This window comes from Phascolarctos cinereus, unplaced genomic scaffold (assembly GCF_003287225.1).
Source record: "Phascolarctos cinereus isolate Bilbo 61053 unplaced genomic scaffold, phaCin_HiC Scaffold_7;HRSCAF=346, whole genome shotgun sequence".
Taxonomy (NCBI): domain Eukaryota; kingdom Metazoa; phylum Chordata; class Mammalia; order Diprotodontia; family Phascolarctidae; genus Phascolarctos; species Phascolarctos cinereus.
The window spans coordinates 48,909,670-48,921,204 of NW_027556180.1; the positions used below are offsets into that span (position 1 = coordinate 48,909,670).

Sequence of the window (11,535 nt, forward strand, 5' to 3'; positions counted from 1 at the left end):
AGCACAAATGCACATTGAACATGCATATATGTGGTTTTGAATACATCTTACACATGTACATTGTTGAATATATGTACAAACATGTTGTATATGTATGTATGTATATCATACATCCATATTATATATGCACTGATAGACGTATTGAATAATTAAATGGCTCATTAAATCAAAACTAAAATCGAAGATGCCGTTAGTGCATGACAAAACCCTGCAACAATCTGCTTTACAGGTCCAAGACCTAATTGCAAATATACTTTTAATTGAACAACCATTTTGGATATTTCCCTCTTTAAGGTAGGACTTTCATTAGGCTAAGTAGTATATCAAACTCAGTGTTGAAAGGTTAGGAGGAAAACACGGCTTCAAGGACATAATCTCTTTATTTGTAACAGCTGAGTAATTCCTTATATTTGCATCCAGATCTCTGTACAGCCTAGAAATGTATCACTAAACATAAATTTGCAAAGGAAGAGACATGTAAGCCACTTGCTGATGCCTGGAATGTCAAACTTCAAACATGGCCAAGGATGGCTCATTTCTTTTGGAAACATTCGCCAACATCTGAAGGTCAGCCTGAAAGGGGAAAAAAAAAAGCAAAAAAAAAAAAAAAGCAAGCTCCTCCAGATCCAGGTTTGTTTCAGGTGAGAAAGTTGAAGAAAATGGGGGTTAGGGAGAGGGAGCAAAGAGGAAAACAGATCATAACATCTACCCTTAAAATTCCATATGGTAAGACACTACAAATGTTTCGTTTAATTGGGGAACTATGATGGAGAAGCCCTGAGCTGTCCAATAGCCTCCCATACTTTAAAAACTCAGCTGCGTCATCGATTGGTAGTGGAGTTAGATTTTCTAAGCTCTTGGGGGCCCTGACAGTGGAATGCTTCGGGCTTGTTAAAACCAAGCGAAATTCTTCTAAGAGTTAATCCCTGTGCTGAATTGCATCGTGCAGAGTGTTCTGAGAAAAAGTGAACAATAAGTTATTTGAAGGAAGTTAATAAGAATCTGCCTTTGCATTAGAAATGCATTTAATGAGTTGGATCTCTAAAAAAAAAAAGAAATTGACTGAGCAGGAAGCATATAATAATTGTCCTCATTTAGTATGAGGAGGGCTCACTATATATTCAGGTTTTTCCCCTCTTTTCACCTCCCCCACCCCCAAGAAAGAAAATAGTTATTTTATCTCAAATAGGAGAATGTCTTTTTTTTCCTCCATTCACCAACCTCTTTTTGGGAGCAGAAGTAGGCACTCCTGCACTTGGAGAACTGTTGTAAGCCAGCCAGAGCAGAGCAAGCACACACAGTTGGACAGTCGGTCTCTGGGCCCCCTTGCTCTTCTGCTGGAGACTGTCCTAAAGCTAGTTAGCGGTAGATGCTGATTTCCGTCCTTGCCCCTTTAAATCGGAAGGCATTGAAGACTGCACCATCCGGTAAAAGCAGACAAAGGAAATTACCTCATTGCTTGCTCAACACTCAGCTCCCTCTTAACCTAACGGGTTTCTCATCGGCTACTTTCACGCACCAGTAGCTCTCCGCCACTTAACTGCACAGAATGGGAATCAGACAGAGTATCTCCTCACTGAAGTCCCTGATCTCTAACCGCAGAAGAAGCAAACTCGTGGCCTGCCACCCTCCATCCGACCTCAAGCCCTGTGGTAGTCACACTTGGCAATGGGAGCTGGCGGAAGAAAGAGAGAGAGAGAGAGAGAGAGAGAGAGAGAGAGAGAGAGAGAGAGAGAGAGAGAGAGAGAGAGAGAGAGAGAGAGAGAGAGAAAGGAAGGATGAAAGAAAGGAAGGACGGAAGGAAAGAAAGAAAGAAGGAATCAGAAAGAGAGGGGAGGGGAAAGCAAACCAGCCCCACCACCAGCAACGGGGGGGGGGGGACATGGGGAAGTTAGGCATGTAGTCAACAAGTGTCAGTGAGCAAACTTAACCAGCTCCCGCTTCCCAGGGGAGTTTTGTCTCCATAGCTGGGGAGCGCAGCTTGTTCCTGCTCTAGGGAGCCCCCTCCATTCCCTCGAAACACATTGTGGAGTCAGACGCTTTTAATGGATAAGACCTGGGCAGCTTATGGAAATGAAAATGAACATGGTTTAAAGAAAAAAAAAAGACGAAAATCCTGGCTTCTGAGGCGAACGCCCCTGGAGTAAGCCAGGCGATCGGCAGGCAAGAGCCGACGTTGTAGCTCTCCTGCAAGTAAAGGTGCTAGACTGCCAGGATTTCTCACTGAAGAAGTGGAGGAAGATCGGAGAGGGAAAGAAAGCTTGGGGTCATCTTTTTCTTCTCTGGAGGCTTATTTTTATTTGTTTCTTTTGTTTTGTACATATTTTAATTTTTTGTGGGTTTGTTGTTGTTTTGAGGGAAGGGATGTAGGGGGAGGAACTGGAGCTAGAAAGGGTCAGGGTTTAGGTGGCTATTTTCAATCCGTCTTTAGGAAAAGCTTCCCTTGTCCCTACTTTGTGTCACAAAGACCACCGGGTATTGTTCTATCAACGAGTAGACACTAACCATCTCCAGCCTGCCACAAACTCGAAAGTAGATGACCTTGGGCCCCCGTCGTCCGGGGGCTCAAATACCGATCTTCCTCGTTTGTTTATCGGGCCTTCTGCCTGGGGAGCAGAGAAAGCAGATCTTAGTGGGGAGAGGGAGGAACTGAAGAGGAGGAGAAAGAGGAGGAGACAGACATCGAAACAGAAAAATATAGACAAACAGAAGGGAGGAGGGAGGGGGGAGGGGGGGGAGAGAGAGAGAGAGAGAGAGAGAGAGAGAGAGAGAGAGAGAGAGAGAGAGAGAGAGAGAGAGAGAGAGAGAGAGACTTAGGTAAGCAAGCTAAGTACAGGGATTTCCAAGGCAGAGGATGTGCCTACTCTCCAGCTGCTGCCTGATTTCAGCTGGATTATGGCTTTCTCTAAGCCCATCCCAGTTCCCCAAGCTGAGAGAATAGTTGAAGGAGCGCCTAGCAGCAGCTCGAGTTTACATAGGACTTCCCGCCGCAGCTGTAGCCGCCGTAGGGCTGTTTTAGCTCCGTGGCCAACCTCTGCTTCTCCAGTGGCCCAAGACCTCGGCTTAGCCAGGGGACATGGGAACAGATCTGAATCTGTCAGTTAAACCGTTAAATATATATATATATATATATATAAATATATATATATATATATATATATATATATAATATATATATATATATATATAATATATATATATATATTCTTAATGAAAATACCAGCCATGATTCAAAATGTTTTTTATTTTTGAAGAATACTGCAAAACCAAAACTGTTTTGAGAAAGGACGTGGGGGAGGGGGAGAGGGGAGACAGAGAAAGAAAAGAATTGGTGCCCCAGTCATAGCGCATGTGCAGTGTGAATGTGTGTGTGTGTGTGTGTGTGTGTGTGTGTTTCCCCGTCCAGCTTAAAGCCTTTCAGTCTCCAGCAGGACCTGTCATCAATGACGTCAATCATTCGGCGCCGGCCAATCAGAGGGCGGGGTAATTGTTTAGCTCTCTGGGCTGCAGCCGTGTCCATGAATCTCTATTCAGTATCTCCCTGCGTCCTGCTGCTGCCTCTCAAGCGTATGGGACTCCACGTAGGCATTAAAAAGAAAAAAAAAAGCCAAAACTTGGAAAAAAAACTTTGCAAAAGTTTTTTTTTTCTTTTCCTCCTCCCCGCTGTCAGGTGACTGTAGCGTTAGAAGCCATGAGTGTGGAGGCTTTGGGGAGCCCAGTGATGGAACCAGCTGCACTCTCCAAACGGAACCCGGCGCTGAGATTAGTTGACTTGGCAGGGGCTCATCATCACCTTCACCACCATCATCACCACCATCCCCCACAGAGCGTCACAGGCTTCCCGGGGTTCGCCGGTCACCCCCACTCAATGGCTCCCTCGCACCCTGGGGAGTACGCTGCTGAATCCCGCCTAGGGCCGAGTCCATTCCGAGCCGAACACATGGGGCACCACCATCATCCCTCGGCCCTCAAACTCAGCCCTGCCCATCATCCTCATCCCCACCACCGACACCAACATCATCATCATCACCACCACCACCACCACCACCATCCTTCTCCTCCTCCTCCTCCTCCTCCTCCTCCACCTCCTCCACCACCTCATTCTATGCCAGGAGGCCACGCTGAGGTGGTCGGTAGTCCAACCGGACCGTTTGGCCCAGTGCCTTCGACAGCTATCCCTTACCCTGTCTCCCACCCCGCTCAGGCGCTTACAGCAGGTAGGGACTTCTTAATACGCAGAGATCTGCCAGCCCCCATGATGCCAGGGCTAAGTGAGCAGCCCCCCGCTCCCAATTCTCACCACGGAATGTTTGTCTCAACAACAGGTAGCTATTCTGGACACCATGGCCACCACCACCCCGAAGCTGGGCATCACTCTCTTTTCTCTGGACTTCATGAGCCGCCTCCCCAGGCCTCCCCAGGTGGCCATCTGAACGGACAGATAAGACTGGGGCTACCTGGAGACATGTACGCCAGGTCCGAGCATTTCACTCAAGTGCCCGCCTCCAGGACAGATCCTTTCGCTGCAGCTTCTCTGCATAACTACGGGGCCATGAACCTGAACGTGAACCTAGCTCCCCACCACGGCCCCGGAGCCTTCTTTCGCTATATGCGGCAGCCCATCAAGCAGGAGCTCATCTGTAAGTGGATCGAGGTGGAGCAAGCGCCCAAAAGACTTTGCAACAAAACTTTCAGCACCATGCACGAGTTGGTAACTCATGTCACGGTGGAGCACGTTGGCGGCCCGGAGCAGTCCAATCACATCTGCTTCTGGGAAGAGTGTCCGAGAGAGGGGAAACCTTTCAAAGCCAAATACAAACTTGTAAATCACATCCGAGTGCACACGGGGGAAAAGCCCTTCCCCTGTCCTTTCCCGGGGTGTGGGAAAGTGTTTGCTAGATCAGAAAATCTCAAAATACACAAAAGAACTCACACAGGTCAGTATTCATCGCTCTCTATCTTGTTCAGCAACAATGATGCAAGCAAGCGGTGTATTTTGTGTACCCTCAAGGTTTGGTTTCCTTAGATTTCAACTTTTGTATTTTTGTTTTCCCATATGCCAAAGTTCATAAAATATTAATTCAGTTTTTCTATTTTTAGATTCATTCAACTTTTGGAGGCTGAGGGCGTTGCTACGATGTTTCTGTTTATACAGGAGGGTCAGGGTGGGAAATGAGTATGTGTGTCCCTTTGTATGAGTTCTGCGTTCACATGATTTAAATATTTTAGGGTTTATGAAGGTGTTTTAAAAATCAAATCTGTGTGGCAAGCTCCCAGTGGAAGAGTGAACAATGGGCCTCTAACTTTTTCCAGGCGGTCTTGACTCCTGTGGCTGAACTCTTCCGGCCTTTAAATTGGTGATTCTTTCTCACTGCTCTGGGGTTCAGCAATGAAAATGATGTTAAGGGGTCTTTGCAGAACCATATGTATCTGGATTTTGAAGTCCTCCCTTTTTAGACTTGCAGAGGCAACAGACCCCACGCATTTTGTGAATCCTCACCTCTAGCCAGAGCCTAGAAACGATTGGGCCTATCTGCTTGAAATGTCATTTACAGAACTGTTAAGTGAAATGGGGACATGTGTCAAACACATCTGTTAGTTCTAGTTAACAGAGAGAAAAGTCGCTGGATGGAAGATCCTGCAAAGCTTAAACTCCTCCGGCCAGAAGCATCTATAATTAATGAAATTGCAAGGAGAAAGTTTTCACACTTCCCGGAACAGCCTGTGAAGTTGTATTAATTAGTTTAGCAGCCGGTATTTGTAGTCTCTTTAGCTATTAAGTTTTTTCTGTTCGAGTACCAGTAACCTCCCCTCCCCCGTTTTTCAGGGGAGGGAGGATTAGAGGGAGGAAACAGGAGGGAGGGAGAGAGAAAAGGGGAGGGAGAAAAGAGAATGAAATCTATTCCAATATAGTTGTTCTTCCCCTCCCCCCTTTTCTATGTTCCTATCCACCCCTACTTCTGCATCACCTCTACTTTATAGAGTAACTTACAGGCTCACTATTAGAAGTCTTGCTTTCTAACGACATTGCTTACTTCTTCGAAGAACGGTGTCAAACGTCCCCCTTCTTCCCAGGGTAGGTCTCTTGGTTTGAACCTACTCAGAGCTATAGACCTGAAGAATACTAGGTAGAACTTTTGTCCATTCCCTCCTCCGCTCTCTTTTCCCTACGCGGGCCCAACTTAGTACTTTCTTGACTCGTTCGCTTAATTGAAGGCAGCATTTTTTTTTTCGGCTGGCTATTTTACAGAGTATCAACTCTGAGATCTTTTTAGTGTATAAGCAGACCCTGGATTACCACAACGTCTCAGGGGTTAAAAAGAAATATCTATGTTCCAAGTGGCAAGAATAACACCTCTGCTACCTTTTTGTCAACTCTGAGCAGGTAGAAAGAGTCATTAACAGGGCAACTCATCCTTAATGACAGCGTGTTCCTTAAGTAAACAAACTTTTACTGCTCTTTACCGGCCCACTGTTTGAAGTCTCTGAAGCAGAAAATGGTTAAATTCTTAGTGAAATTGACCTACAGCAAAGAAGCAAGTTCAGGGAGTCGCAGTGCGCGTAGGTTCGGGTTTGTTAACCACAATTTTCTAAGTATCCACTTTTCACTTTCAACTTCCATTGTGATTAATTACCGCGCCGAGTAAAAATCCTACAGGGCCTTGCCTTTTCCCGCGTTTCTATTAAACACCCTAAGTTGTCAAAAAAACAAAATGTTTCTGAAATTGCAATAGAACTCTCTACAAATTATTCATGAAGACAGTTCTAGATTCAACAGGAAAATAATTGCCTTTTCAAATATTAATGAAGTTTCATTTCCTCCAGTCCGGGGAAGTAGTGAAAAGCAATGATTTCCTGAGATTCAGAGAATTTCTCTCTTACAATTAGGGGTCTCACTTAAAGGCACTTTAACCCGGCCAGCACTGAGGGGTTTGCTTTACCTTGTGGCGATTAGGAGGAGGCAGCAGGAACAATAGGGAGATCGGGGAGGGGAGGAGAAAGAAGGGAGACCCTAGCCCCGCTCGCCGCTGTTGCTTTGGTTTTCTCAGGCACTGATCTTGCCTCCTGAAACTCAGGCTCCTAACCTTCCCTCCTACAGGGTCCCTTCTCCCTCCCCCTGTTCGTGTAGCCAAACGTAAAAATCTCGAGGTGGAGCCCCGTAGAGCAGGAAAAATAAAACCGACCCAGTGGAATTTCTCTCTAAATACTTGTGCCCAGCTACAAGTGTGCTATAAAATGGCGGTTGCAGAGGGGCCGCCCCAGACTTCCTAACTTGGCCTGGCAGCTTGCAGTGGGAGGCGGGTCCCTTGAGCCCCAAAGGGGGACGGCCCGGCTCCGCTTCCCGGGCCAGCCTGCTCGGCCCGGGACATTTATGGCATCCCAGCAGAGGCGGGAGGAGCAGGAGCCCCAAATCGGCGTGCAGCTGAGCTCTTCAAAAGCCAGGCTCGGATGATCCACGCCCTGCATTCGCTTTCTGAAGGCCAGAGCTGCTCTCCTAGACTACGCTCGGCATTCACGGGTCGACTCAGAGCTAGTGAGCCGGACCGAGACGCTTACTGGACCGCCGACCCTAGCCGAGACCGAGGCAGGACTGCTAGGCTAGGACTGGCAGACTGGCTGCAGGGTCCAAAGGAGAAGGAGCCAGGGCCGTTGAGGCCGAGGGCTTGGAGCTCCAGAGAAAGAATGAGCTGCAGCCACTACGCTGGGCCTGTCTTCCTTACCTGCCACGAAACTCCCCCGGCTCCGGCACTGGCTTTACGGGTCCTTTTCCCCAAGGGCCTCCTAACTTACCGTTTGCTTGTACTACCCTAATATCCTTCCTTCATTGTTGACTTGGCTCCACGGCCGGAGGTCAAATCATTGTTTCTTTATGTGAAACTCTAATTAGGCAGTCATAAGAAGATTTTTTTTTATTCTGGAGGAAAAAATATAGCCTTTAGAATTCCCCGATCTGTTTTCTTAGTGAAGCTCTTTCTTCCTTTGCAGGACCTTGATTGCGTCATTTTTCTAAATGATTTTTTTTTTAAACAAAAGGAAAGACGAAGTTTTTTGGTTATGCATTCGAATTGGACCAGTGGGGGAGAGGGAGATAAGGGGAGAACATGTTGACAGTGATGACACTGATTTATTCTGCCACCTTTTTTTGCCCCTAAAAAGAGGGTTGTGTGATAAATGAAAAATGAAAGGCACTGTTGTGCGGGGGGGGGGGGGGGATTGGGGGGGGAGAAGGAGAAACATTTGCAAAGTAAATTTCAGGGAGAAGAACTGTCCAGGGCTGGTATTCTTCAAAAGACATTCATTTTCATGTGAAGCAAGTGTGTAGGCCTAGATTCATTCAGATCCTACATTCATACAGATGGGTGGATAGGCAGATAGGAAGGCAGGTAGATGATAGATAGCTAAATAGACAGACAGATAGACAGACAGACAGATAGATAGATAGATAGATAGATAGATAGATAGATAGATAGATAGATAGATAGATAGATAGATAGAAACATACACTCTAAGTCTCTCTCCCTTAGAAGTCTATCTTGTTGAGTAAGGCTTTGTTTACATCAGCACCAAATCTAGATCATTTCATGGGAACATATTTTTTTTTCCCGGAGTTGGCTTTATGATGAGATGGGGAATGGGGGTTTAGAGGATGGGGGTTGGTCTTCATTTGTAGCATACAGTCTCTATGTACAGTGTAATAACCTCTGGCACCGAATAGCACCCAGCTATATTTAAGTGCTTCAGTCACACACTTCACTTGATTTGGAAGCATTGACTGTGAGACTAGACAGGCTGCAGATAAGGAAACACTTTTTGGAGGCGTGGGAGTAAAGCAGTACCTAACTGACCCTTATTTGGCTCATTATTTTGCCAATAGGTCCTACAGGTCTTATTTTGGCTCCTGGGCACATCTATGCATCCAAGCCGAGAAAATCCCTTGCTAAATCTCCAGAGTACAGGATTTCTGTTTGTGCTTCTACGAAGGTGGGCCCTGGCCTGATTGTGATAGTTTGGGGGCAACCCTGGCCCTAATCGAATCCGTCTCCATCTATGAAGGAGATATTAATTCATAGCAAGGCCTGCTCTCTAACTCTAACAACAGGCAGGGTTGGCCCCTTCACCTCTGCTTAGGACTTACAGCACTTAAGATCTTGCCTTCAGCGGTTAGTGGAGACCAATCTGTCTTTTAAACACTCCATTGACAATAAAACCAAGTAGCACATGTTAATATCTTCGGGAGGCCGTTGTAACCCATATAATAAAATATTATTACATTCATTCCAGTATAGAGAGATAGAGGATTATTTAGGAAAGATTTGAAGAATGCTGCTAAATGTTTTCCCTCAGGGGGTAGACGAGAGTGGGGGAAAAATGGATTTCATGTGAAAACAGCCTCAGAAGTGAATCATTGCCCACTGAGGAGCTCAGAATACCTTTCCCCGAAGACAGAATACACATTGTTTACACGCAGTGTGCAACTGCAGTTGGTCTTTAAATTATCTGACTGCTTTGTCATTTGCACAAAACCCACTTTACAAAACAATTTGGGCTGGAGGAAGAAAGCGTTTGGGTCTAAGGACAACTTTAAATTGGGTAGATTCTGGCTTCACTGCCAATATTTTTTCACGGTGTAAAGTGGGCTCCGTTCAGGCGAATGGATTTTGGCAACTCAAGTGGGGAGGGGGGAGGGGGGCGGAGATAGATCCATTGGGATTTTAAACGATGGAAATTAAACTAAGATGGAGTCACCTTGTCTTTCCATCCCCTTCTCCCAAGCTCCCAATTCCCAAACCGTAGAGGGGGGGGGAGTGGTTAATAGATCTCTATTTATCAGGGGATGTGAGCCGGTTCCATTGGGGGAGGGGAAGTTGGGGGAGATTGAAAGTCCTGGGGCCATGTGCAAGGGTTTTCTTTTCTTCTCTCTCCTCCCCCCCCCTTTTTTTTGGGGGGGATCTTTTGTTTTTTGTTTTGCAGAGAGACAGAGACAGAGAGGGAGGAAGGCTCCCAACCCACCCCCTAACTAATGTATGTAATCGTTAATTGCATTCTTTCAGGAGAAAAACCATTCAAATGTGAATTTGAAGGCTGTGACAGACGATTCGCGAACAGCAGCGACAGGAAGAAACACTCTCACGTGCACACCAGCGACAAGCCGTACAACTGCAAAGTGAGAGGCTGTGACAAATCCTACACGCACCCCAGCTCCTTGAGGAAACACATGAAAGTGCACTGCAAGTCTCCTCCTCCGAGCTCGGGTTACGACTCCTCCACCCCTTCCCTGGTGTCACCCTCCTCGGACTCCGGGCGGGACCCCCCAGGCTCGGCTGCAGCCCCCGCGGAGCCGGGCGCCTCGTCGCGGGCGGCGAACCTGAGCGAATGGTACGTGTGTCAGAGCTCCGGGCCCAACGCGCTCCCAGCTCCTCCCAGTCCGGCTCCGTCACCTGACTCGGGAGAGGCGGCGGCGGCAGAGGCGGCGGCGGCAGAGGCGGCGGAGGCGGCGGCCACGGCGGCGGGGGCAGCGGCGGCGGGAGCGGCGGCGGGAGCGGCGGCCACGGCGGCGGCGGCGGCGGCCACAGCAGCTGGGGCAGCGACTGCCGCTGCTCACACGAACTGCGACCCTAGGCCGTGTTACTAAAAAGGGAGAGGGAGAAATAAGCAAGGAAGGAAGGAAAAAAGGAAGGAAGGAAGGAAGGAAGGAAGGAAGGAAGGAAGGAAGGAAGGAAGGAAGGAAGGAAGGAAGGAAGGAAGGAAGGAAAGAAAGAAAGAAAGAAAGAAAGAAAGAAAGAAAGAAAGAAAGAAAGAAAGAAAGAAAGAAAGAAAGAAACCCACCAGTAATCACCTCCAGGGCTGTAGGTCCCCAATGCAGTCATGTCATCCTTATCGATCTTAAAATACAGAAAGATCTTCGCAGATCTGTCTCTAGTTATATTTTTATCTGATCACACGCACCTTTCCCCTTTACGCACTGTTCACAAATATACAAACACACCCCTGTATCCCCAGGCTGCTGCAGCCTGTGAGGGAAAACACTTCACAAAAGGGGATCCTAGATTCTGGGAGCTATTTCTAAAGGGACCGACCAAGAAAGAGGAAGGAAGGAAAGAAAGAAAGAAAGAAGAATAATGATAATAATAATGAAAGGATTGATGGGGAAACCCTGGTAACTTGGAAGAAGCCGGAAGCCTGGTAAAATAAATGGCCGAGGCTCTGTCATCAGGCTGGGAACTGTATGTTTTCCTAGGGGGAGGGAGGTCAGCGGGCCTGCAGGCGATTTCTAAGGGGTTGGCCTGCTCTCTTTCCCCCTCCCCCAAGCCCGCCCCTCTATTGCCCTGCCCTGCCCTCCCCTTTCCTTTCACCCCCACTTCCCATTTCTGCTTCCTCTCCCACTGGCTGGGTTGGCCTTCCCGGTGCCAAACTGTCTCTCATCGATTTCTGATTTCTTCTGCCATGATTGTATCAATGAACCAAAGTGTTTAGATTTTTTAGTGCCCCGGGATTTCTGGGTAAATGGATAGCCTGCGAGTGGCAAACGGCTCG

At 47.4% G+C, this 11,535-nt stretch overlaps 1 protein-coding gene across 1 annotated transcript; it reads left to right on the top strand.

The window, feature by feature from the left end:
- Nucleotides 1-3,691: 3,691 nt before the first annotated feature.
- Nucleotides 3,692-10,633, top strand: LOC110204802 (Zic family zinc finger 4). Its single transcript, XM_078147317.1, has 2 exons — nt 3,692-4,937; nt 10,053-10,633. The coding sequence occupies exons 1-2, from the start codon at nt 3,692-3,694 to the stop codon at nt 10,631-10,633; spliced, it is 1,827 nt and encodes a 608-aa protein (XP_078003443.1).
- Nucleotides 10,634-11,535: the final 902 nt, after the last annotated feature.

What these genes read in the sequence shown, in the direction of transcription:
- LOC110204802 (XM_078147317.1), top strand. Translation starts at nt 3,692, where the DNA reads ATGAGTGTGGAGGCTTTGGGGAGCCCAGTGATGGAACCAGCTGCACTC. An exon ending in ACACAAAAGAACTCACACAG is followed by an intron (nt 4,938 to 10,052) that starts GTCAGTATTCAT and finishes GCATTCTTTCAG; the next exon opens with GAGAAAAACCATTCAAATGT.